Source organism: Podarcis liolepis, assembly GCF_965112155.1.
Source record: "Podarcis liolepis genome assembly, chromosome: 13".
NCBI classification, from domain to species: Eukaryota; Metazoa; Chordata; class Lepidosauria; order Squamata; family Lacertidae; genus Podarcis; species Podarcis liolepis.
In genome coordinates, this window is record NC_139573.1 from 29,941,531 (window position 1) to 29,968,659 (window position 27,129).

The 27,129-nt window shown below is 42.5% G+C and overlaps 2 protein-coding genes across 7 annotated transcripts in view; both read left to right on the plus strand.

Moving 5' to 3' along the window:
- Window positions 1-13,073, plus strand: part of MSL1 (MSL complex subunit 1) — a 26,497-nt gene extending 13,424 nt beyond the window's left edge. For 2 of the 4 annotated variants that reach the window (XR_014518114.1, XM_083469820.1), the window contains exons 6-8: window positions 907-1,031; window positions 1,191-1,263; window positions 2,177-5,203. Coding sequence is in view for 2 of the 4 variants with exons in the window: in XM_083469820.1 (XP_083325946.1) it covers window positions 907-1,031; window positions 1,191-1,263; window positions 2,177-2,267 (289 nt within the window). In the remaining 2 variants the exon portion in view is untranslated. Of the gene's footprint in view, window positions 1-906; window positions 1,032-1,190; window positions 1,264-2,176; window positions 5,204-10,722; window positions 10,751-12,148; window positions 12,187-13,013 lie in introns of those variants that run through there. The other 2 variants (XR_014518115.1, XM_083469821.1) reach the window with 2 other exon arrangements.
- Window positions 7,590-27,129, plus strand: CASC3 (CASC3 exon junction complex subunit). 3 transcript variants are annotated; one of them, XM_083469751.1, is made up of 14 exons: window positions 7,590-8,114; window positions 10,723-10,750; window positions 12,149-12,186; window positions 13,014-13,172; window positions 14,437-14,588; window positions 15,356-15,532; window positions 15,701-16,389; window positions 19,271-19,335; window positions 19,833-19,944; window positions 20,443-20,541; window positions 22,027-22,256; window positions 23,681-23,803; window positions 23,973-24,016; window positions 25,727-27,129. In XM_083469751.1, the coding sequence occupies exons 1-13, from the start codon at window positions 7,902-7,904 to the stop codon at window positions 24,012-24,014; spliced, it is 2,127 nt and encodes a 708-aa protein (XP_083325877.1). In that variant the 5' UTR covers window positions 7,590-7,901; the 3' UTR covers window positions 24,015-24,016; window positions 25,727-27,129. The 3 variants fall into 3 exon arrangements, with proteins under 3 accessions (XP_083325877.1, XP_083325879.1, XP_083325878.1); XM_083469753.1 differs by having other exon boundaries at window positions 7,723-8,114; window positions 23,960-24,016; XM_083469752.1 differs by lacking the exon at window positions 23,973-24,016 and having other exon boundaries at window positions 7,723-8,114.

Sequence of the window (27,129 nt, forward strand, 5' to 3'; positions counted from 1 at the left end):
TAGCGAGTTTTCCGTCTTGCGAGGCATTTGTCTTGCGGGGCACCACTGTAGTTTGCAAGTATAAAACCAATTACAAAAGATATAAACACAACAAAACAATTTCCTCAAAACATCCACAATGAAATAAACATGCATAGTTAAAATGTACAATAAAACCAGCCCATTACAATATCTGAATCGCCTGGTTTCGCTTGTAGTCTTTACACTGCATTTTGAGGGCTTTTGGGATGGGAGATAACAGTTATGTCGTGGAAGGGGTGTGCAGTAAGAGATTTGTTGATTCTCTTGTTGTAATAGCACTGTTTGGCCTTCTCCCCCCTCAGCTGTCATCTGGGGGCGGCTATTCCATCCGACTGCCTTAGTGGGAGAGATAGGAAGCAATGTTCCTTTCATCAGCTTGCTGGAGGCCTAGCTCCATCAGACACCTGCCCTTGAACTGTGCCAGCTGGCTAATACAGGAACAGCTGCTTAGAAATTGGTGCCTGATTGTTGATTTTGATTTTCCTCTCCCCTCCCTGTCCCTTTTCTCTTGAGTGTTGTGTTTTTTAGACTGTCAGCCAATGGGCAGGGACTGTCTTGTTTTTGATTGTATGTAAACTGCTCTGGAAGCCCCCTCCCCCCCTTTTTTGCCAGAGAGCAGAATAAAATCCTCTAAATACAAGGAATTGACATAACTCATTGAAATGTGTAGACAGTCAGTTTGAGTACAAAGCACCTTTCCACACTAGTTGTAGTTAGCCTATGGAACTCCAGGCCACAGGATATTCTGCCAGTTTGCTTTAAAAAAGAAAAAGAAAAAAAAGATTAGAATAGTGGAAGATAGTTTGCTGCTATCCATAATCAAAACGTCTTCAAGTACAAGTTTAAAACACCTTGTTTTTCTCCTTTCTCTTCTCCCTTCCCTAGGTGGGATATTCAGCGTATCCGGGAGCAAAGAATTTTGCAGCGACTACAACTCAGAATGTATAAAAAGAAAGGAATTCAGGAATCTGAGCCTGAAGTTACCTCATTTTTCCCAGAGTCAGATGATGGTGAGTGGCTTTAAATATGGTATTGCAGGTGTCCTTTTCTCCCACCTGCAAAAGCTTGATTGAGAAGGATGGGCAGAACCCTGTTGTAAAAGTAGAAATCCAAAATGTGAGTGGCTATTGCAATTAGATAGTTTATCTTCTCTTCTCTTTTCATCCTAGTTGAAAGCTTGCTGATCACCCCTTACTTGCCTGTTGTAGCATTTGGCCGACCGTTACCAAAATTAAACCCACAGTAAGTATACCCATATCCTTGCATTAAAGGAGAAAATATTTTATGGAAATGGGTGGACTTAAATTGTGGGCTTCTTGTCTGAGGGGGTGATCTTGTTTCTGCCTAACGTGAGAGTGTTTCGCTATTTATAGACAAACTTTGATTTCAAAGTGATTTCACAGTTTTGCAATTGAGTGAGCACTAAAAGGACTATGATTTGCAATCTGCTTATTGTGAGGTTTATGGTATTGATGGAACATGTTAAACACACTCCAGCAGGGTTGCCTATTTTCAGACCCAGAAACTCATCCAGGGTGCCAGTCACAAAATGGCTGCCAGGGCGTGGCATCACACAAAATGGCTGCTACATCTAAAAGGGGGAAGATCACAAAATGGTGTGGGTATGCCTCTTTAACACTTCTACTCTTAAATTTTATGCTGGGTCTTACTTCTTGGTTCTGTGCATTCTTGCTGAAATCTTTAGAACCATGGCTTTGTAATATTCTATCCCCTAAGACTGCAGAAGTCAGGTACTGAAAATAGTTGATAAAATGTGACAATTATTTCACTGGATGGCTGATAGAAACTTGATTTTCATGGTATTCTTTCAAATGTCCTGCTTTCTAATTCCATTTGCAAGTTCAACTCAAGGCTTTTTCACTTCTTGACATGTTTTGTAGTAATAATTTAAAAAGAATGCTACATATGAAGAACAACATTTCAGGAACTGTTGTTCAGTCTTTTATATTCTTTACAATACCATGCAAAATATGTGCAGATTGGCTACTCTGTGGCTTACACTTATTTCCAGTGTGTCTATAAATGACTGACATGTGCTTATTGCCAGCTCCTCACATAGGACTAGAAACTTGAGCTGCCAGATCTTTCCGTTCACCATAATTAACTGTTTTCCATGGGCCACTTTGTTCCACAGGAATTTTGAACTGCCGTGGCTGGATGAGCGAAGCCGTTGTCGGCTGGAGATGCAGAAGAAACAGACTCCTCACCGGACATGCAGAAAATAGGCATGTCCAACTAGGAGAAAACTCTGCCTTGATGGTAGGCTTGTGCTATTTGCAGCAAATGGCAGAGAACCTATATGTTCTGTCATGTCACTCTTTCCCCGTGATGTATATTCTTGTTTACTATAAATAATTTTTACGCTCACATATAGTTTTATTTTCTCCCCCACCCCACCCCCATAAACTTCTTCACTGGTTTTCCATTTTTTCCTTTGTCTGGCAGAAAGTACTGGAGGCTTGTGTTGGGACAGCAAGGTTGGCAGCTTACAATGCACTTCAGTTTATCTCTATTGGATAATTAACAGCCATTTAAAAACTGAAAGGTGGACAAGCATTAAAAAAATACAATGAAACTCTTCTCATTTGTAGGTTCTCGAGCATGCAAAGCCCACCCCTGCTTTTACAAACTAATAAAGCCTTTTGAAATATTTAGCCTGCTGGTTAACGACCTTGAACATTTGTGTGGGTGGGAGACACATTACCCATTAAGATATATTGGACAAACATTGATGTTTCTTCTTGTCCAGGTGCTTGTAATTGCTGTTCTAAAAAGGCTCCGCATATGGTTCTATACATTTCCTTCCACCTCGTTTGGTTTTTCATGTTCTACTGTTATGATATGGCTAGTTAATATATTTTCAATGGGTATAAACAACCCTTGTTCATGCCTTCTGCTTCTGATTACAGGACAGCAGGTTATTAAACTTGACATTTTATTACTTATAGTAAAGGGCTCCATACCTTGACAACTATGTCACACTGTTAGTTCTGTTGGAACAGTTAGGTATAAACCAGGGTTGACAGTGCAATGTCAGATTGTCTCCAGACTTTTCCTGGTTTGTTTTACCAGCAGGCTCTTTATTTCTTAGTTTTCTTCTGTTATATACAGTGTGGCTAAATTGTAGGCTATTTTTATATATAAAAGAAACAAAATTTTGCACAATTCTAGTTTCTTATTGGAAATTCTCATTGGCAGTTCTGCCAGATTTGCTAATAAATGAGGCATGGAGAATTGAGTAGATACTGACCCGTGGCACTGCCAAGCAGCACAAACGGCATCTCAAAAATAGTCCACCCCAGCTTCACCAAAAATCCCAGACTTTGCCTCTTACCTGGTATATGATGGAAGGACTTTGTTGCTTAGCAACCACCATGTACTTCCATCCCCAGATCTGGCAAAGCAACTGCTACTGGAGGGAAGGGCAACAAAGAGAGGCAAAAGGATTTTATCCTCTTGCCATACATAAAGTGATTAATCCCCCCAATATCTCTTGAAAACGATGGTTTCCTCCCCCTGCCTGAAGTCCATTGCAACATAAGTTTATATGTATCTTAGGGAAGGTTAAAGTCTGTTAGATAAGTGGTTGTGCCTGTATTCTTCACTACAGCAACTCCCATTTGTTTACATTGAGTTAAATCAAAGTAACAGCTGAACCCTTGTGTCTCTTTGAAGCTTGTTTAGCATCTTTTAAGTAAGATTCCAGCTCCTGAAGATGAAACATTCATCCTCTCCAGAGAACAGGGAATTCCTTTATAATTCCACATTCTCATCTGCCTGATCCATGCAATTGCAGGAAGCTGCCTGGGTATGTGTGATATTCACACATGCTTAGATGAGCAGTGAAGCTACCTTTTACTTCTTTGCATTGAATGAAACTTCTGCATAAATAGAAAGCAAGCTCTGGGTCTCAGTTTCATTGCTTGTTGCAGATCCCAGTGCAGGATGATGTCCAATGCTTTTGCACACTAAGGACATCATTGAAGGGTAAATGCTTATCTAACACATTTGTTTTTCTATCATATCTTTCAAATACTTCTAGTAGTTGCTGTTCCACTTCTGGGTTACGTTCCCCGGGAATTCAGAAGGATACCCCCCCCCCAGAGTAGCACGCTCAATGTGAACATAGTTAAAGATGTCATGAGTGTGGCTTAAACTTCAAAATGAGAAAAACAGATCCTGTCTTTTGCCAAGTAATCCGTGTAGTTGAGGTAGTGCACAATGCTTGCCTAATTTTATTTTAAATAAGGCTGTATTTGAATCTTTTGCTCTCTTTTAGCATGCCAGCATGCATCCTTATTTTTATTTCTTTTTTGCACCCTGCAGTTACAAGCCTGGATGTTTAAAAAAAAAAAAAAAAGCCTCAAGTATAGGCTTCTTGAAGGCACTGATTTCAGACTTGATCCTGCCAACACTTGGGCCTACTTTCTGCTCTCAAGTAAGCACAAGCAGTTTGCAAGATTGTGTCTTAGGCCTATATCCCATTGGGGGAGGGGATAACTGCTTTTGCTTATTCCAGAAAACATCTATTATCAGAAGTGCCACAGTGTGTGTTTCTGAAATACAACAGCAAAATATTCCCTAGTCAATAGTGTGCTGGTTTACAAGAAGAATCCCACTTATATAATAACACATGCAGTTTAGATCTAAGAGGATGGGTAGGTGTGTGGAAGTAGGTAAGGGTTGTACAAAGCATTTGCAGTGGATGTTAGTTGGGAATGGAGGGAATAGCCTTCCCTATAGGGGATACAGCACTGTGAAATTTGTATTGGCCCTTGCAAATTAGATCTGATACTTGGTTTAGGACAAAACATTACTTTTAACCAAGCTTATGGTAGTTCAAAAAAAAAGTGTCTGTAATCCCTTCCTTTGTTTTCTGCCCTTTGACATGTGGTTGTCTGCAAATGCATCCTTTTTGATACCATTTTAAATATGTAAAATCAGTTGTCTTGTAAATATCTTATAAAGGAAAAAAAAAGTTTGTAAATACCAAATTTGTGGCTGTTAATGTTTGGGGTTTTTGTTTTTTAAAAACTTTTTGCTTCAGTTCATTTAGGTTTAACAGTGTTAACAGGGAGTATTAAGAGAAATTCTGCTTGTATGTTTAAACAAAATTGAAACAAATCATTTTTTTTTTACAATAAAATGGAAAGAATATTGATGCTTTTGTCATGCATTATGCATTGTTTAATGGATTGGGTAAAACTTTTGAGCGTCAGAATCTGCCTTTATGGTCATATTCTGTTATATACTAGAAGCAGAAAGGGAAATATATGCCTTATAGCCCAGTCTTATGCACATTTACTTGGAAATACACCTCACTGACTGCAGTAAGACATACTCCCAAGTGAGTGTGTATGAGGCTTCAGCCCTTTCTTGGTCAGTGCCAGCTCAGTCCAGTGTGCAGCTGCTGTGAAAAAGGTGAATTCTGTATTATTGAGAAAGGGATTAGAGATAAAACATGCCAATGCTGTAATGCTGTTATAAAAATCTCTTGTAAGATCTCACTTGGAATAACTGGGTACAGTTCTGGTTGCCTCGCCTCAAAATGGATATTGTAGAGCTGGAGAATGTTCAGAAAAAGATGACCCAAATGATCAAGGAGATGGAGCAACTCCCCTATGAGGAAAAAGTTACAGCATTTGGGCTTTTAGTATAGGAAAAAAGGTGAGTAAGGGAATATATGAGAGAGATGTATAACATGATGTGTGGTGTCAAGGAAATTTTTCTTCCTCATAATACTAGAGCCATCCAGTGAAGTTGAATGGTGGGTGATTCAGAAAAGAAAAGAGAGTACTATGGAATTTGTGCCCAGAAGGCACAGTGATGGCTTTTAACGAGGATTAGACAACTTAATGGATGATAAGGCTATGTTCTGCCTCCACTGTAGGAGAAACTGAATGTCAGTTGTTTAGGAAGGACAGTTGGGAAGAGTGCTGTATGCTCAGCTTTCCCTTGGGTTGGCCACTGTGAAAACAGGGTGCTTGACTAGGTGACCCTTGATAGAAAAAGAGCTTGCACGTCCATGAGCTAGTTGGAGCAATTTGATTTGCTGTAAACCAACTTCAGACGTACAGTTCGCTGTTAGGTGTATGCAGACTGTATCCTAAACTGGCAGGTATTGGGTAGAAAGATGGTTGAACAGTGGGATGAAAGGGCAACAAATGCAAGGCATAGCAGTAGGCCTGTCACACTCTCATATAGAGTCAAAGTATACACAAAAGTAGCTCCTGGGGGCAGTGCTGTATTCTTACAATACTAAACTGTTTTAAGTAGCTTTGGGTTGCCCTGGGCATTATAAAGCAACTAACACATTTTAATAATAATAATAATAATAATATATGCCCAGCACATTTTAACACTTATGAGCAGGACAGTAATTTCCCAAAATGGGAAAAGTGCAGCTTTTTTTTTTGTATATGTCAGTGGGGATGCCCTAAACTGCTTTATATGGGTGTGCTCTTTTCTGAAGTCTATGTTGGAAGTATGATTATTTTTTGAGATCAGATGCAGTTCCTTGGGGAATGTAATGTTTGTTTTTATTTGGGCAACTGCTACCCCACCCATCAGCACGACTGCTCCCAGGGTGGCTAACAAAGCATGGAAACAATTAAAATCAAATCAAACATAACAAAAGTGAAAATAAAGATCAAAAGGCCTGTTAAAAACAAAAAAACAAATCTGGTGCCAGAAAACACGAGAGTTGGCTTTAAGCTAGCCTCTCTGAGGAAATCATTTTAAAAGAAAAACCTCTTGTAGATACAGTACCTCAAAATGGATGACATTAATGGATGCATAGCTTCAATATTCTTAGGTCGATTTTCGTATGTTGTCAATGTTAAATGTCAGAATTGTCTCCCCCAACTTCCTTGTGTAAATACTGACCTGTTTGCCCCTTCTGCTGTTTACCTAGGGCAATGCTAGTATTGGTGGAGGATATGGAGGGGGCTGAGCTTCCATTGCTGTTATGGCTAGTTTAGTTTGCCTTGTAATGGGGGGGGGGCGGGGGCGGCAGAACGCCAGAATCCGTAGTCGGCGGCTATATTTTATTAGGGCAACCAAAAGTGCAAGTAAGTGTGACAAGCTTTCGCGTTCTCCAGAACCTTTCATCAGGGCAGTTGCTACACAATGTGCCAGGTGGTGAAGATTTTATTTTTTCTGAAGTACCAAAAAAAAAGCAAAACACTGCGGATTGTTTCGAAGCTTGTTTCTGGGTCTTGCACCTTCTTTCCGAGCCCACCCTAACCTTGCCTTAACTGGTCTTGCATCATTCCCCACCCCACCCCACCCTGCTATAGACTCGTCGCTTTATTCCCTTAGGTCCCCTGTACAACGCCTTGCCACAACCGCTTAACCACTGCAGGGAGAAAGGGATGACGTCACCGTCGCAATGGGAAAACGTAATGGCAGAAGAAGCGCCGTTTCTGGCGGATTACGACCCCCCTCTTTTTTTTTTTATGCAGCAGCCCGCGAGGGCATGGAGCACGTGATGCTGTTGCTGGGCTGTCCTCTCCGCCCGCCACTGGAGAGCCGCCTGCTGGTGACGTCGCCTTCCGCGGCCCCTTGATTGGGCGCGAATTTTCTTCCCCTCTTAAAACCCCTTCCTCTCTCTTTTTTTTTTTTTTTTGGTTCCTTTCCCGCCGCCGCTTTGACCGCAAAGGAGCCTGGGTAGCTCGGGGGGGGGGAGCGCAGAGCAGCGCGAGCATGTCGCTCTGCATGTCGGGAGCCGCAGTCCTTCCGCGGCCTCGCGCCTCCCCTCCTCGCTTTCCCGTCATTCCCTTTGCGCCGCTGCTGCTGCCGCCGCCTACTTCACCCTCATAAACGTTTCGCTTCTTATTTCTTTCTCGGCTACTGTTAAGATGGCGGACCGTCGGAGGCAGCGCGCCTCGCAGGACAGCAGCGAGGACGAGGAGTCCGACTCGCCGCCCGGCAGCGCGGCCCCTTCCCCGCGGGGCGCCCACCGCTCTGGCCTGGCCGTCGCGGGAGGGGGCGGCGGCAGCGGCGCTGCTGTTGACGCCGTGGTCGCGGAGGCGCCGGTGACGGTGGGAGGCAGCCCGGCCGACTCGGAGTGTGTGAGTGTGGAAGGGAGCCTGGTGGGGAAGAGGAAAGCGGGGGGGGGGGGGGAGAAGCTGCTTGGACTTTCACCCGGCTCTTGTCGGGGCCCGCTTTCACCGCGGGCCTCGACCCCGGAACTATCGGCGACATTAAAGCAAAAACGGCAGTGTACTTGCGAATGCACAGAGCAGCCCTTGGTTGTTGGTTTTTTAAAAAATCTCAACGCTTGCCGTTGAGTAGCCGTAGCTTGTATCCGGTTATCCTACGCTCAAACGATGTGGTGTTTGGGAAAGCCTTAGTATCTCGTTCTCTGTTTCGGGGTTGTTGTTTTTTAAAATTGTTACGTAAAGATTATTTTTAATGCCTCCCTTAGTTACAAAAGTGTTTCCGAGCACATTTAGTCGGATTTTTCCTCAGCAAGCTAGTTCTTGGGTATCTTTGGCCAGGATTCAAGAATTTGGAGGCCAAAGGATGTGCTTATCAGTCAAGCCTTAGTTCCGGTTATCTTTGTGGTTTTCCATCTGGGAACTTAAAACTGTTAGTTGTGTCTATGAGATGGAAATGTGCACTGTATTCCCTCGGTCTGTAGTCATATTTTTAGAACCTGAGTATTTTTAGAACCTCTTCTCCCCCGCTAGGCTTTTCAAAGACCAGGGTGTCATCAACCACTTTTGTTTCTTGGAGTAACATTAATGTTAAGTGTGACATTTGAGGTTTTTAGCTAACAAGCTCCAATAGTCTTGGTAAGCAAACTTTGCTGTGATGTTTTGAAAGCTATAAAAACAACAATAGGGTCATTGAAGCTGCTAAGGTTATTGGTCCGTTTGCAAAGTAATGGTGGGGTTGGTGGTGGTGTCCAAATGGAGATAAAACTGAAGAGTTTGAAGCAGACAGCATTTGAAAGAGAGCTTTTAGGAATTAAGACACACCCTTTGCTGGATGGCCACATTAGGATCTACAGATGGCATGCACTTGGTTTTATTGCATTGGCTGCTTGTTTGATAGATCCACCAGGTCTTTGACTAATTATTTTGTTCGTACTGAAATACCAGATTGGGTCTCAGTTCTGATTCAGTTTTCCCCTGAATTAAGGTGGAATCAACAGCTAACAGCTGCAGTCTTGTTGTCATAGTGCAATGAAATAGTATGTATCCAGTGTGCTAAAATGTTCTACAGTGATTCCAAGCTTGGAATACCTGGTTTAGATTGCCAGTTGGGACACATCTACTGTGGTTGGGTGGGAATTGCACATCCTTCTGGATAGCATTTAGCAGCTGCCATGTTTTTCGTTTGCTTTCCTGACTCCCTTGTTCTTTTGAAGGTATGGCTTTCAAAGTTTGAAGCAGACCACCTCTGTAAGAAGACCTAAATGGTTGTGCGGGGAGACACAAGAAATAAAGAAAAATAGAAAGAGGGTAGCGTCATGTAGCATGATCAAGCCTGAAAACATGAATGAGTAAAGGAAGTAGGCTTAGTAAGCAGAAATTGTAGGTCCCAACGTGTTCCCCACATTAACACCCCTTCCTTGGGGCTCTTTCTCTTTGCAAAGGAAGTTGTTGACAGTCTGTTGTCTGTAATACAGTGGTACCTTGTCAAACAAATCAGCTCCCAAATGCCGCAAACCCGGAAGTATGTGTTTCGGTTTGCAAACATTTTTCGGAAGCCGAACGTCTGAAGCGACTTCCACTTGAGCGCAGGAAGGTCCTTCAGCCAATCAGAAGCCGCGCCTTGGTTTTCGAATGGTTTCAGGAGTCAAATGGACTACCGGAACGGATTAAGTTTGAGAACCAAGGTACCACTGTAGGCTTGTCCTTGCTTTCTAAAGGTGTGCTCACACCAGGCAATTCTTTTCCCAGCAGAGTAGGGAAAGGGCACCTTTCTGCCTCTGGAGAATGCCCTGCTCTTCTTCTCAGCAGGTGCATCATCTGCATGCATAAGCTGCAGCGGAAGAGCTATTTCTCTTGCCTGTCCAGTTGAGACACAAACCCAATTTTTTATTTATGAGATCGGTTGGTAGGCAGGGTTCCGGCTTGTTGCTAAACTGAGCCATCCTGCAGTCAGTGTGTTTTGAGACCATGCAGTACATCCATAAGAAGTGAGTCCCCCCTTTAAATGAGAAATTCCCATAGCCAAATCTGACCAAATAAGTGACTCCTTCAGAGATTTGGTGTGTAAAGCACTAGCTTTTTCCAGACAACATCTGAAGAAAATACATCCTAAAGAACCCCATGCAGCTGTTATTGTTAACACAAGCAATAAAAGGAAAAGAGGTGGATTAAAGCAAAAAGAAAAATAGAATTGGGCCAAGAGAAACAAAATTTTCTGAGGCTGCATAAATGTAATGTATTTAAGTGTACTGGATCTTGGCTACTAGCTACATCCCCCACCTGGCAAGACCCATGTAAAATAACTGAACAATATTGTTGCTGCTGTCTGCTTATATGATAGAGAATGTTGCAGTTTCATTAAAATATTCAGTTATGTGTTCCCTCATCACATAGATTTCTTAACATATGTGTAATGCAATAAGCATTTTCATTTGTGTTCTTATTGAGGGTTATGCTGTTTTTCTTCTGAATCTACACTCATTACTCTGTATGGTAATATTTCTTTCTCTTAAAACAGGAAAGTGAAGATGGCATAGAAGGAGATGGTAAGTGATGTTCTCTCTTTTAGTTTGAATGATTGTGAATGGTGAGGCGTAGTGTAGATTTGGTCAGGGAATATTCTTAGAATTAATGCTTATTGTAATAGCATTTTTTAAAACAACCAAGCAGCATATACATTTTCTTTTAAAAAAAAATCAAGTTGTAATTCTACAAGGAAGATGTTCTAGACACAAGCCCTTATGCTTATGGTACTTTGGCCTGTAGGTAAATTCAGACATTTTTGTAAGAAATGGACCTCATCATAGATGAATGGGTGGTAAGGTTTTCTACCAGAGTTTTGTTTGGCTGTTTGTTTTAATGAAAACACAGTGTGATGTTTTTTCTGCTATACATTCTAATGGCTTGGATATCTTATCAAGTGGTAAGACTTCCCCACATTTACCACTTGATAAAATGGTTTTCTGTATTTGTAATCTATGACATTTGTTATTGACTGAGGAGGGCATTCAATTTCCTCTACACACCAAGCTTATAGAATGTGGCCAGAGCTGCCTTATTAAAGAACAGCTCAAGGGTTCCCATATCCACCATCACTTTGTGAACATGAGTGGACAGTGAAACTTCCCCTGCTTCACTGGACACAGGCTCTGTGGCAGTGTGAAGGAGCCATATATATATGCACTTCATTAGGATGTGAAGACTTAATGCACTGTCCTAGAAGCTTCAACGGAAAGCTGAGCTTTGAGGAGGGATTTGAAGATGGGGGGAATTTCAGCATTATGTAAGTGTTCAGAAGAAGCTGGAAACATAAGAAGCAGCAAAGCAAAAAAGTGAATATTTTACGGAAGCATAAGGCCAACAGATGATTGAGGGTGGTGGATTTTGAGGAGCTAAGAACAAAGGTAGGAGGATGTGGTGGTGGTGGTGGTGGCAGAGGGATGAGGTGGGGCAAGGCCATAGTGGACTTTCAAGGGAACAGCCAGAACAGTTGAGAAAACATTGTAGGGATTAAGGAAAGGCTTACATGTCATGTAAGTGTTGAATAATTTTGGTGCAGAATTCTGAATTTAGGCAAGAGGGATGAAGTGACATTGGAATGCTACAGAGGAGATGGTTGCAGTAGTTATGAGAAATGGCTTGAATGTGAACCAGAGCTTTTTACCAAGAGGGCAGAGAAGCATGACCAGTGTATTTATAGTGTTTTAGATAGAGAAGCAGTATGTCTTGTTGGTGAATGGAATGTGTAAAAAAAAGAAAAGAAAAATGAGTGTGCATCAAAGATAAAACAAGTGTTGTGTCTGTTAAGTTGTGTGGATGATGACTTTGTCAATGGATTGAGAGAGTATATGAGAAGAGAAGGGTATGGGAAGATGAGAAATTTTGTCTACATAACAAATTTTAAAGGGTTTGTCTAACCGCAAACAACTCTTCTTTATATTTAGCTGTTCTTTCTGACTATGAAAGTGCTGACGACTCAGAGGTGAGTTACATTTTTACTGGCAATTTCAAATATGTCTGTTGCCATTTTTCTGGTGTACAGTATTAACATGCCAATGAACTTTTATTTAGAAAAGGAACCTTCAGGAATCTGGGCCCTTGGATGAATTTGGGATGTGTAATTTTTATCTCCTTTGCCATGGAAAAGCAGTCCAACTTCTGCGTTTTGAAATTTATTACATGTTATCTATCCTCTGTATTCAAAGCTTACCTTGGAGGATAGTAGACCTAGAAACACGTGCCTTGGATGCCTGTTTATCTTCTGCAGGTGTTGGGGAAGCCATCAGGTTCCAAATGGTGGTTCACTTACATTAAACCATAATTATAAATAAACTGGTTTTGTGTGAGCGTGAGGAACACAGAACTGAAAAGTTCTTATTGTGCTCCTCCCCTACTCCTGAACTGCTGGAAACAAGCCAAAGTCTGGCTTTGTCATGGCAACTGAACTTGGGTTTGTGGTTTATTTCTCCCAAACAAACTATGAGCAGTAAGCCAACAACAAGTGTTGGCTCTTCCTTTTGGTTCATTTCTTTTTAAACAAGCCACGAGCCCAGGTTCAGACATCACAACAAGATGGAATTTGGCTTGTTTCCTGCCACTTTAGCAGAAGCAGGGAAGGAGTGCTGTGAGAACTTTTCACATTAAACCCTAGATTGTGTTTGCTAATAGATTGACTTGTAGAGCAAAACAGTTTGTATAAGCCTGTTCAGACAAAACAGTGTCCTGGAGGAAAAGATTTTTCGTAAAAAATAAAATCTTTAAATTGCTAGGCACCTGCACCAATTGAATCACATTGGATGTTTGTTTCAGGCTGAAGAGGGGGAATACAGTGAGGAGGAAACATCCAAAGTGGACCTGAAGCGGGAGAGTAATGAAACTAATGAGCTGACAAGAAAATCAGACAAAGGGGATGAAAAACCAGAATCGAAAGGCACTGTGGCAGGCGAGAGGCAGAGTGGAGATGGCCAGGTAAGTCTTACTAAATTCTGAGTGTAGGTACTAACCAATTAAACTAAAAGGTGCCCTTTGTATTTACTTTTCAAGAAATAAATACTTAGTTTCATAACGTTCTAAAAGAAGCTTCCTGCATTTTTGTGTAATAGGCTAGTGTTAGGGAAATCAATAAAGGCATCAAATTTTAAACTGCTTTGCCTTTTTTCCACTTACACAAATGCAGTTAGTTATTTTCACTACTAGAACACGTTCCTACATTCTTTCTACACAGTCTCTAGCCATTGGTGTTGTCATAATTTTTTAGTGTTCTGTACAGCTGATATTTCTAACATATAACAAATCAGTACATACATAATGATACCCGACTGACGCATACCTGGAGTAGACCCATTGAAACAAATGACTTAACTAAAGTCTTCATTAGGTCTGTTCTGAATATAGCTAACATTGGACATTGTCCTTTTTCTTTTTTCTTTCTCTTTTCAGTATTCCAATAGTGACATCACTTAGGAGAAATAGCAGCGGATCTAGTTGTACTTTATATCCTGAAATTTTCTCCATTATATATTTTTTTAATCTTTTCCCAACATTTTTCAGCTGTCAAACAATTTCATTGCGAATGATAGAAATATTCTCTCACATTTTCAGCAGTTCAACATACAATTCTTACTTTTCTTGCAATTAAGGGAACAGAATCTTGCAACAATTCTCTCTTAATATTCATACACAAAGAAAAAGTGTTGTTGAAAAGTCTCTCTCGTAAGTGTATAGGTGTATACTCATTGTATAAGTGTATACTCCAAATGTTGAGTCTACTTCACCATAAATGCACTTGTCCACACTTCTCAGCATCGTGCTAAGCGGATTGCTGTCCATGCAGGCACTTCTGTTTGCCTAATCTGCAGCACAGGGAGGGGAGGAAGTCATGCTGTGCTAGTGGAAACCACAGGCTTCGGCCAGCAGGGCTTGTTAGTTGAATCCCACTCAGCACTTTGAAGAACATTTTCTTATTTACTGGTTTTCCTTTATCAGTTAGATAAGAGAGGTTTCTTTTCCGTCAAGTTGGTTTTTCCTGAGTACTTGCATGATTTTTGGACAGTGTCTTATGGGGAATACTATCTTTATTCTCAGACAGCTGTTGTATATTTGTTAGCAATTTTATCTTCTGTGATAGCATTTGATCGAAACATTGTATGAAGAGGATGGGTTCTGGAACACTTCTGGTGGGTTTCTATGTAGGCAGAAGACCAAGAGGCGCTTGCTTTCCTTTTTCTTGTAGGAAAGCACTGAACCAATTGAGAACAAAGTTGGCAAAAAGCTTCCTAAGCACCTGGATGATGACGAGGACCGGAAGAACCCTGCATACATACCTCGCAAAGGTCTTTTCTTTGAGCATGACCTTCGTGGGCAAACTCAGGAAGAGGAAGTCCGGTAGGTGATGTGGGCAGCGAGTGAAGCGAGGTGGGTTTGCAGAGCAAGGGGTGCTCTTGGTCAGGAAGGGTTAGAAAGTTGAAAGAATGGCTGCTCATAGAGAAAATAATACAAGCTAATACAGGAAACTGGTGTTTTTTTTAAACTCTGTGCTATCGCCAATGTGGGACCATTTCTTAATGTTGCAGTTACAAGAACCTTGAGTGGCTTTGAGCAGCCATCCACTGGTCAGGAAACATTACTTGCTTTACATAGTCATTTGACTGTTTCCTCTGAGTCCCATATTTCTCCTGGGACAGGATTTATTTATTGGGGTACCCTGGTTTTAGTATTCCCTCTCTTGAGGCCCAGTTGACTTTTATTTTAGTGGCTTTTTGGCCAAATGAAGACCTTTATGTTTTGTCAGATTTTTGCCTGATTTGAGTTTTTTCCTTGCACTCGGTGCGTTTATATACCTCTGGTTTTAGTTTTTATTTGTATTCCACTGTATTAAGATCAGTATGTTTTCTTGTTTCTACCAAAGACCATAACAAATGCATTCTCCAACAAGCCAATACAATAACACAAAAATAATTCAATTTCAAACCTGGCAACAAAAGTAGGAATAGGAACATAAATTAGATCTCAACATCTGTTGCAGTACATTTTTAAATCTATGGTATTGAACCCCTTCTGAGGTCCTGTGTTGCTAGAAAGATGGGATAGAGCCGCTTTCTAAAAATATAAACATTAAAGCCTCACTGGTTCTTTCCCTCTTGTCACGCAAGGCCTAAGGGCCGCCAGCGCAAGCTGTGGAAAGATGAGGGACGGTGGGAGCATGACAAGTTCCGGGAAGACGAGCAGGCACCGAAAACAAGGCAGGAGCTGATTGCTCTTTATGGGTATGATATCCGCTCGACACACAACCCTGATGACATCAAGCCCAGGAGAGTGCGCAAACCAAGGTGAGGTAACAAAGACAAGAGTATGACTTGTTGTATTATAGTATTGGACCGGGGAGTGGGAGGGGATGGTGTGGTGGTGCAGGAACATTAATGATGTGGAACTCAGTTCTGTGCCCTGAATAGCTTGAGGAATGTGCTTCTGACCTGTAGCATCTTATCTCCATTCAGATTTGGGAGTCCACCACAGAGAGAGCCAGATTGGGCCAATGAACGGCCTAGTAAGCCGCCACGGCACCAGAGCCTAGAAAGTACTCCCGTGCCACCCAGGACATTCATCAACAGGAACTCTGCAGGGACCGGACGGATGCCCCCACCGAGGACTTTCCCAAGACCCGGTGGCTACAAAGAGACCCGTCCATGCTACCGTGCTGTGGATGTGAACAGCCAGCACGCGCCTCGCTTCAGTGAGCAGTCAAAGCATGAGAGCAATTACCGTTCCAGGCGTTTGGAGCCCCTCCCGCCACGAGAGCCTTCTCCTGAAGTAGAGATTCCACACATTCGCAATAGCCCTGTTAAAAAGGAAGAGGTGGTTTCGGAAAGCCCAGCAGCTCCCGCAGATGTTCTGCAGCCGCCACCAGATAGGCCAGTGGAGAAGAAGTCGTACTCCCGGGCAAGGAGGACTCGGACCAAAGCAGGCGAGACGGGGAAGTTGGCCGAGGAAGTCCCGCTTCCATTGGGGTTGACTCCTGCACCGCTGAAAACTACTGAGGTTATACCATCTCCCTCGCCAGCAAAGACTGGTAACTGGGAGGTGCCTGTTGAAGCCAGCCTAGATGGGCTCGAGCAAGACATTACCCAGTTAAATATAACAGAACAGAACTGGAGCCCAGGGCAGCCCCAGTTCATACAACCTCAGGGTAAGTGGCTGGCTGATGAACTGAAGCAGAGGGGGACTAGCTTTATTTATAATCCACCCCCATAGAGCAGTTTAGAAACAATAGTAAATCTAAGTTCTGACTCATCATCAAACAGTTAAAACATCACTCTAGCCAAATATGCATGTGGTTATTTCAAACTGCTATGTGATTCCTTAGCTGTGCTCTTTATTTCCTAGAATTTTGTTTTCTTCCCTGCCCTGCCGTGACATTTTCCTTTGTCCTCCTCCTAAACCTCACCTTCTTAAGCCCCAGTCTTCACTTTCTAATTATGTTCCCCTTCCTTGCTTCCCGTCTTCTTAAGGCCCTGGCTCTTGTTTTCCTAAGTCCAAGTTGCTTCTGTCCACCACTATTTGTCTAGATGTTTTTGCTGCCCTGCTTTTCTTTAGGATCTGAGCAGCTCAATCTATGGTAACCAGAGTCTTTTAGGATCAAAGATCAGCAATAACCAAAATCTCTTATTGCATCTCTGTGACATTGGGACATATCCACTCACTGGCAGAAGTCCCAACATCATTAAAAAAATTCAAACATACAGTATTAAAATCCCAGTTGTTAATTTTTAGCCACTAAGTATTTGCCTAAACTGAGAGGACACAGGAGTTCCGTGACTGAAAACGCTATTCTGTGAAAGCTCCTCTTTCTGTGCTGATTTCTCCTAGAGATAATATCCTTCAGTTATTCTGAGAAATCACATTAAGATAAAGAAGAAAAAGCAGTTTCACAGTTCTGTAGGGTTCAGACTGGTGAGGACTTCGTATATCAAACCTCCTCCAGTGTTTACACATCATGCTTGCCGTTGCTGAACACTGCCCACGCTTTCAAAATTCAACTTTTTTTTAACTATGAAGGCTGCAAATGTTGCTTTTAAACACACAGAGATAGCTTTCCATCCAACTCTGCATTGCCTTGATGAGGAGAGAAGTAAATGAGCAGCCATGAGGGACTCTGTACAGCTCCGTTGTATGTGAAGTGCTCTTTAATGCACTGTTGAATAGAAAAGAAAAAAAGCTGGGGTTCACAGGATGTTGGCCTAAGTAGGGAAGTACCCACTGTAGGCTCAGCCAACTCAACCCAGGGTCTGCTGTGATAGCACATGAGGTTGGATGGAACTAAGGAGGTCCCTGACCAGTGCTCAAAGGCATGACCACCTGGGAAATGTGTGTACATCACCTTGGGTTCCATGGCAGAAGAAAAGTGGGATATAAGTGTAAGAAAATAAACTTCTCATTGAGGCAGAGGGGGTAGGTTCTGCAGCAGTTGGTGCCATCTACCAATGTGGACATCCTGTTATGAGCCCTTGTGTTCTGTAACGTAGCCCCAAATCTACTTCATTCAAAGATTTGTAGCATGGTTACGAGGGAGCAGATACAGTTCATTTGAAGAGACATATAGGCCTGCCACTTGGCCATCCCTTCTTTTATCAAAAACGGCACCTGAACTTCCATTTCATTATGGACCTTATTGCACATCTGAACATTCCTCTGGCATTATTTGGTATCAAATAAATCTTTGTCATTATTAGTACGAAAGGTTAGAGTCTTAGGAGCTGACTGCATTGGTTATTCCGCTTTGCAGTGCAGTCAAGCCGTGAAGTCTTCTAGATCTGCGGCCGTAATGAGTCATAGGTGACATATTGACCTTACACATGCTGAAATTTTGTGCTCTTTGGACCTTCCCTCTGCCACGTTTTTCTCTCTCCCTCTTCCCTCTCCTCTCCTTCCCGCACCCACTGGAAAACGTGGCAACCAGCCCTGCTCACACGTGGGTACTTGCCACTTTCTGACTTGTATACCAACTTACACAAATATAATTTTCATGTCACTTAATGCCACTTCAAATGTAATAATTAGTTCATGAATTCATCAAAGAGTCAGGTGATGAGAGAGCATGCACAAGAGCTTGTCCTTGGAAATAGAAATATTTACTTTATCTGCAGAATTTGGTCATTCTTTGTGGGGATTCGTGGGTTTCTGTAGGGCAGATTTTGAATAGGTCTAGACATGCTTTTGTCTATCCAAATATTATCATGCCAGATTTCATTTGAGTTCTTTCTAGCACTCCTTTTTCTTATTTAATGTACCTTGGAATGCTCAGAGTAAAACAGATTACCTGAGCAGGTTGCCTGTACACAGCTGCTCCAAAATTGACTAGCACAGGCATGATCTTAGTCTACTCAGGCATTACAGCTGAATCTCTCTTTAATGTTCATTCCTATCACACTTGTATTATAAGGATTCTAAATAGTGCAATAAACTGTAGATAACCACAAAAGCTATCAAAACACTTGCAGCAAATAATATCAGACTGGAACCAATAAAGTGCAGTGTTGGTTTACAGAAACATACAAGTTTTGTAATTGTCTGCAGTGATTATGAACAGTCTTATCTCAAGTCTTAACTCATCTCCTGTGAATTCTGCTTGGAGGAGCGAAAGGGCCCGCCTTGACTTCAGAGTGGGGTGCGGGAGAATAAGCTAGGGGAATAGATTGCAAGACAGGAAGACTATCTGCAGGTACTGTTACATATTTTTAAAACTTGTTTTCTGTCATGAAGGCTTATTCTGTGTTATAAAGGAAGCTGAAGTTTGCAGGATGTGACAGTACTGGTGTTGTGAGTGAAATCTGTAGGTACATGGAATATACCCAGCTGATGTTGCTTCCTGACCTACAGTATTAGAGACAATAAGTTGCATGCACATCTTCCTGCTCTCTCTGCATCTTAGCAAGTATTATCTGTTCTCATTTTCATCTTTCCTCAGGATCCTCCTTAACCTGCTGCCTCTTCCTGGTTTCTTTCTAATGTTAAGTGTAAAATAGTAATCAGCTTTGTTGCTGTTTTTCCTTTTACTCCCTTCCCAATAGGTATTCCTAACCAGATGCACATTGGAGCAGCCCCACCCCCTCAGTTCAACAGGATGGAGGAGATGGTAAAGTCCTGTGCCTTTTTCCTGCTTTTCAAGTGGTGGGTCTGACTGGCTACCAGAGGATAGGCGGAGGCCCTAGAATTCTCTGTAGAGAGTCCCTGCAGCATTTGGGGGAAGTTACATAACTTGAGTCTGGCTGAGCCCTTGTAGTGGGTTGAATTTGAACTGATTGGATGTTGTTTACAGAGAAATGGGGGATAGGCTGTTGCCATAAAGGGAAAGGGCCAAAAGCAGAAAAGGTGTTGAGCACCACCCAGTACCTCTAGGAATTGGCAGAGTAAGATGTAAGCGATAAAGTACCCGGTTAGCTGCTGCTTTTCATTTAACTCTGATGACTAGAAGCCTAAAGTGAGCTTTGATTCTCAGGTTTCTGAACAAGTTACTCTTTTAAGTTCTGAACAGGCCTTAAAAATGGGAACACCCCAATTTGCATGGGCAGGAGCAGGGTGTTTCATTGTGACATTCTTATATGAACTGTGACTACTCTTGTGCTTTTTCAGGGTGTTCAGGCAGGCCGTGCAAAGCGTTACTCATCGCAGCGTCAGAGGCCTGTCCCAGAGCCTGCTCCGCCTGTGCACATAAGCATAATGGAAGGGCACTACTATGACACACGTGAGTGCATGCTGCTGCTTAAAAATCTCTGGGTTGCCTGTGTTTTGTACTACTATAAAACTCGAGTGGGCTACAGATGATTTATTCAGCCTTCCATCTACAGTGTTGTAAGTGCTCCCTCAAGTAAAAGTGGGTTAATTTGTACCAGAATAACACGGAAATATGAATTGCTAATTAAACAGCATGAAAATAACAAAGCCCTTTTTAAATTCCTGGGTGAGGGGAATCTGAAGCTGAGTCTCCCCAGTCCAAAAAAAGAGGAAATTTCCATTTTACTTTTGTTCAGACACCACTTCCGTTAATAAGGAGCATCTCCTTATTCACCCCTGAACCATCTCTAAAAGCTGATGTGGCTAAACAGTTCTTTGCATGATTTCACATGTTCTTCCCCCTGCCTTCATGGAAACTGGCTTCTTTTTACTGGGATCCCAGTGTGTTTACTGTTAAGCTACCAATGTGTATGGAATAAAGGTCGTATTTGATGGTTTATCATTACAGTACAGTTCCAGGGACCGATCTACACTCACAGCGAGAATCCTGCCCCGCTGCCTCCCCAAGGGGTGATTGTTCAGCCAGAAATGCATCTCTCCCATCCAGGTAGGGAATTGCTTCTCGCATCTCCTCCTGTCCAGGCATTTCTCTCCAACGCAAGCCCGTGGGAGCTCTGTGAGACAGAAATGGGGAGAAAAGATAATGGGGCAATCATATAGGGTTGATGGTTACCTTAAGCCTAAAACCAGGAATATTGGATCAAAACCGTTTCCCCCTTCTCTCCCCCTCGCTCGTTGCTTTATAGTACCAAATGGCATCCTTGGTACAAAGCCTTCTCTGTTCCGTGAAAAAAATTGGCACCACGCTGAAGCTTTGGATTCCATCTGTGCCATTCTGCTGCATTTGAAACCCTGTTGCAGATGTGTGTCAGAAGACAAAAATCTAAATTAGGTTTAGCTAATGCAGTGATGGGATGGAGAGATTGTTTTGCTGATCCTTCTGGGCAGATATGATGGGGGGCAGGTGGGCAGATGTCATAAACTTATTACTTGTCACCCAAAGTGTCTTCAAGTGATTTACACTGGGAAAGAAATACATAAACACATTATGCCATTGGGGGGGGGAGGATCGTATAATATTTTTTCCATACAACATACTGTATTGGGGAAAGAAACAGAAAACCAGTCCCCTGTGATAGAAAATATTGGCAGCACACTAACAACGAACAAAACAATGCTCCTACCCACTAACCAACAGATAAAAGAAAAGCTCCATGCTAGCACTCCCCCTCCATAGCCCCAAAAGCATTCATGTCAGCCCAGTGATTTTTTAAAATCTCCACACCCCACCCAGAACTCTTGGGTCATAATGAGCTTCTGCGTATTGGGAGTTGGGGGTGGATCCTCCAGGGATGGTCTGGCCCCTCCCCTCCTGCCATTATCAGGGGTCCAAAAAACAGACCTGCCTCATCGTGTTTTAATAGCATACAGATTTGCCACAGATTTGTTACAGCCATATCTATACTCAAAAGAGCCAAGAAATTATTTTAGAAGATTACTGATTCACTTTTTAGAAGAGGAGGGCATTCTGAATCAGGTACTTGTTCCCATCAGATTCTGGAGACGATGCTTTTTTTTACTTCTTGCTGCTGTGGGGGAAGCCTTGCCCACTTCATATCCTGTCTTAGGCAAGAGAGAAGGTTTCTTCAGCAAGTCTCTTCTCACAGCTGGCATAATTATTTGAATCCTTCCTTTTTCTCTTCCCACGGCTGCCATTTTCTTCTGGGTAGGAAAAACAAAATGAAGGAGAGAACATTTGAGCTTAATTGGATTTAAAAGGAGGGATTCTCTGACCATCTGGAAATCACAGGGATTTTACCCTCCAGGATCAATCCTCACAAGCACAGCGCAGGGGCATTGCACAGAGATGCTGCAGAGGACTTGTTTGTGCCATCAGATGGGCACATGAATCCTTCCAGCAAAACGTTTCACTTAATGGAGCAGATTGTAATCCGCTTCAGCACCCTTTCCCTGTTGCGTTTTTGATTTCAGAAGCAACTGCCTGACTCTTCTCCTCTTCTTTCTCTGCCAGGGTTACATCCACACCAGACACCAGCACCTTTGACCAACCCTGGTTTATATCCTCCTCCTGTCTCCATGTCGCCGGGACAGCAGCCACCGCCTCCCCCACCACAACAACTGCTAGCACCGACCTACTTCTCCCCTCCCCCTGGAGTGATGAATTTTGGCAATCCCAGTTACCCCTACCCTCCAGGACCACTTCCGCCGCCACCACCTCCCCATCTGTATTCCAATGCTCAAGTAAGTTTGTTCTCGTCTGGGCTTTAAGTCTTTAAACACTGAGATCCAAAGCGGCAGGTGGCAGAGAGACAAAGCATCGCTGGGCACAGGCTCCCCTCCTAGCTGAGCAGGCTTTTGTCCTGTCTTTAGGGCTCAGGCAAAGCGAGAAGTGTATGCAGCACGTGGTACACTGACTGCTGCTCACTGTTGTAGCAGATGCACACTGGGTACTTCTGGGTACTCCTCTTGCTAGTAATTGCGTTGTCAGAGGCAGCTAATCCAAGCTGAGCAAATGTGAAAGTATCTTTGATAGAACAGATTTCATGCTGTGGAGGCAAGACCAAACAAGTCTAATAGCCACGGAACATGACGTTCCCTTTCCGTGTTTCCTTTGGCATTGGCCTAAAAGTCTTGGCATTTGTAACTTACCTATTTATCTATTAAATTTATATACTGCTCTTCATCAGTAGATCTAAGGGTGGTTCACAACACAAGCATACAAGGTACATAATACATAATAAGAACAACCCTCCCCACCCAGTGTTAGAAACTCAGATATATAAGCTAATCTTCAAATGGCACCTTAAACCTAGATTACAGTCGCCATAGCGGAATGTCTAGGCAACTTTCTTTGCAGTGAGTATTATTTTTATTTATTTATTTATTTCATTTCTATACCGCTTTATATTTTAAAGAAAAAAATCTCAAAGTGGTTTACACACAACACATCAAATAAAACAACCCAGAATAAAACGAATTCAAGCTTCAAGGAAAAGATCCTTCTCTAAGTGACTCTTGGCTTTCTCCATATTTATTTACCTACTTAATTTGTAGAGCTGCCCCATAGCAGAAGTACTCTAGGAAGCCAGCATGGTGCAGTGGTTAAATGTCAGACTAGGACCTAGGAGTTCAGGGTTCAGATCCCCTCTCAGTCATGAAGCTCACTAGGCAATTTGTTTTATAGTTGGTTGATGCTGTGGTTTTTGTTTATTTACTGTACCTTGCCCAGAGATCAAGCTTGGATGAAAAGGGGGGGGGGCTTCTTTTTCTGTTCCTTTTTTCCTTAAATGTCGGCTTCCTATAATTGGACAAACAATGTTTCTTTTTAACTCTTTCAGATGTGTTTCTGTGATTGATTTATGTGTGTGTACTTTGTATTTAAATTAGTGTGTGTGTGTGTGTGCGTGCGTGCGTGCAGCTATGATGTGTAAACAATACTGTGGGTGTTATAACAATATAATATGTAATATTATCAAGCACTTTAGACCATGCTTCCTCAACCTCTGCCCTCCAGATGTTTTGAGACTGCAGTTCCCATCATCCCTGACCACTGGTCCTGCTAGCTAGGGATCATGGGAGTTGTAGGCCAAAAACATCTGGAGGGCCGAGGTTGAGGAAGTCTGCTTTAGACCAACCCAATGGTTTCCTTTTATCTTGGTTTGTAGGCCCAGTCTCAGGTGTATGGAGGGGTCACCTATTATAACACAGTCCAGCAGCAAGTGCAGCCCAAACCTTCACCACCCCGAAGAACTTCACAGCCTGTCACTATCAAGCCGCCACCTCCTGAGGTATCACTTACCCTCCCCTGATTCACTCTGTGTGATCATTTGTGATCCCTAGAGAGGGAGTTCGCCATTCATAAGACCCTCCTTGATCCACAAGAGTGGTTTGTGAAAGTGGGGGATCTCTGCTTTTGTGTTGTTCTGATATGTTGCAAACTCTAGATTCTCGTTGCAGGTTGTAAACAGGGCTCCAGTTAACATTTCTAAACGCTATTGAAGGTGAGCTTAGATGTTAAGATCAAGGTGTCATTGGGACCCTGTTTAACAAAAATAAACATTCCCGCTGATAAACCCAAACTAAAAATTCCATCTTTTTAATGGCAGCTTTACTATATGAGAAGTTACTTCACAATAAAGCTGGTTTCATTTTTCGTGTGATAAGGGGGCGGGGGAATGCACCATTATTTACTTGATTTAAAATAACCCCTTTTGGTTGCCTCTTTGTTTCTGGGTCAGTGAAAAGGCTGTTGGTATCACTCCTCCACCACAAAAAACCTATGCTGGAAAAATTAACAAATAGCTGTAAAAATAATTAAAGTGCAAGTGTCAAGTACATAAAAAAAGTACCAAGTGGGAGAGACATTGTGTCCCTCGCTCTTTTAGGAAATACTGATCTAGAGCAGTGGTTCCCAGTTAGCTAAGTACTGCAGATCCCCTGTTTTTCAAAAGCCAAGTGATGGACCTCCCACTTTTGAAAATGTTGAGGAAAATGTGTGTGTTATCAGTAGCCAGTTAACTTCTGGCTGGTGAAGTTAACTGTACAGACCTCACTCTCCCTTGAGCAAAATAAGCCTGCGACTGGGTGGTACCACTTCAGACTGCGGATGGGGTTCACATGGTGCAGTGCGTTTTCATACAAAACCATTCGCCATATATACAACCAGTATGCCAAGGGAAAGCCTGAGCAGCACCCCTCTCCCCGGTCATTCTAGTCATGGAGGAGTATTTTTTCCCCCCTATTGAAGAGCATTCCACCTTGTCAGCTGCACCACCCGCAATCTGAAATGGTATAGCTCAGGTCAGGCGCAGTGAGAACAGTGAAAAGAGTGTCAGCAAGGGAATATGGCTAATTCAAATCATACACATCCTAAAGCTGCTTAGTCTCAGGATAATCTTCCTGAATGAATGACCCCCGAAGGGGAACTTTTGACAGTGAGAGTGTTTTCCTTTAAATAACTATTCTAGAGAGAATCCCCTTGGCTGTCTGGTTCAGGGGTGGGCAGATTTCAGGCTTGCCCAGTTTACTTAGTTCTTTAATAGAACGTGAGACCCGCAAATTGGAGCCTGATGCACAAGACATATACTTAAAATAATTTTGAACTCAGGAATTTGTTCTGAATACCAAAACTGAACAGAGTTTACAGTCCCTCAACACAGTAATGCACTCTTGGTACCCCTCTCTGCTTTCTTCATTTCTGCAATATAATTGGTATCGTTAAACAGTTGGGAGTAAAAAAGGCCAAAGAAACATAGAATCACCCAGAAATCTGACAGTTGATCCTGCCTGACCTTCTAGCCACTCCCAAGTAATTTCAATCTCCTGGTGTGTTGGTAAAAAGTCATGTCGTTATAAGGTACAACAAACAACAAGTTTGTGTAAATAGTGAGAAGACTTGTGGGTAGCCATTGGAAATGGAACTGTTTGGGCAGAAGGAGATGTTCTGGGGAGTGAGCAAGACACTGGTACCACAGTAAACCATGGCCTGCACTAACCATAGTTTAGAACCCAGTCAATGGTTTTAGTTTCCATATGAAAGAAGCAATCTCATGGTATAAAAGGGAAAACTAGAGCCAGATGGAACAGGCATAAGGGTGGGGTTAATGATCTTTCTTGGCCTGGGGTAGAATTGTTCAGGCATGGCAATGCCAGTTCCTAAGCCATGTTAATGCCAGGTCTCTACTTTCTTTCCCCCTCTTGTTTCTGTCTAGGACAGCAGAAATGAGAAATCCAAAGAAAGGAACAACACTTAAGGACGCTGCACTTTGCTGGTTTCAGTAGAGTAACAGAGCTGGCACCTGTGGCAGGCAGAAGATGGCTCCTTTGTGTGAGCTTTTCCTCTCCTCTCCATTGGTAATAGGTGATGTACATGGATGCAGGCCCTTCTGCTGTGCCATACCATGCCAGTATCTTGATCAGGGGCCAGATTGCCCACCAGGAGGGCATCAGTGAAACCACATATCTTTACAGTCTCTCTCTCCCATCTTGGGACAAAGAGACTGTACAAACATTGTTGGATGTAAGATTTCTCTGCTCACTGAGAGCAAAACCGTTCTCCACATTCTTTTCCCTTCCTTGTTTGAATGTTTTTAGGTGTCAAAACTAAAACTACCCAACTCTTTCTTAACGTTAATTTGAAGAACCTGACTTACTTTATTTCTATTCTGTTTAATTGGTCTTGTTAACGTTACTTGAGTTGTGTGGCTTATCTTCTCCTTGGCTGACTTTTCCCAATAATATGATTTAAAAAATAAGTCATAATAGTTGTGCAAACTCTTGTTATTTTCTTGGATTAAAATTATAGAGGAATCTGGAAAAGGGTTGCCTTGTCTGAAAGCAGTAGTTGTCTTTTCTGTTGCCACTTTTTTTTTAGGAGAAAGACTTTAATTTAGAATGAGCCCCAGTGAGCATTTGTCTGCCGATCATTTAATCGTGAGCTGTTCTGACCCCCACAGTGCCAGGAAACATAATGCACCCCCAAGTGGACGAGGGTAACCAGGCCTATATGTGTGGTTGGTAGCCTGTAAACACCATTATTTGACCCGGCCTCATGTGTCCTTCAGAAGGTGCAAGAGGCCTTCGTCCGCCTCCTGAAACAACACTGAACCTCCTTTGGAGCTCTTGAAGTGACGGCCTGCAGGCTTTCACCCTGTTTGCCCGTACTTTGCAGCTTAGATTTTGCCTGCCGGGCTGCATGGCTTTCACCAAACGCCCTGCATTTCCTACATCTTTCTAATTCACTTGCAAAACTGCACTAGGAGGACAAAGCTTAAGTGGTCAGCCTGTAGCCACTTGTGCTGGAGCAAGATGCCCAGTACTAGCTGGACCCTGGCACAGTGAGCCACCCCCAGCCGGTCTGCTTTTTCATGCATGTGTAGCTTCCTACTTGAAATATCAGGGTCTGTGTTTCTTTTTAATTTGATAACCCATCTAATTTAATTTTCAACAAGTACAGCTGGCATTTGAAGGAAAATCCCTGTATGTTCTAAGTGTATTTGCTTTTCCTCTGCCTTAAGGTTTGAAATGTATCCGTTTAACATATCGGTTTTGAAATATTAGACCTAATGACACTGTGATAGCTATTTTTTGTTAATAAATTTGTTTTGTTCCTGTT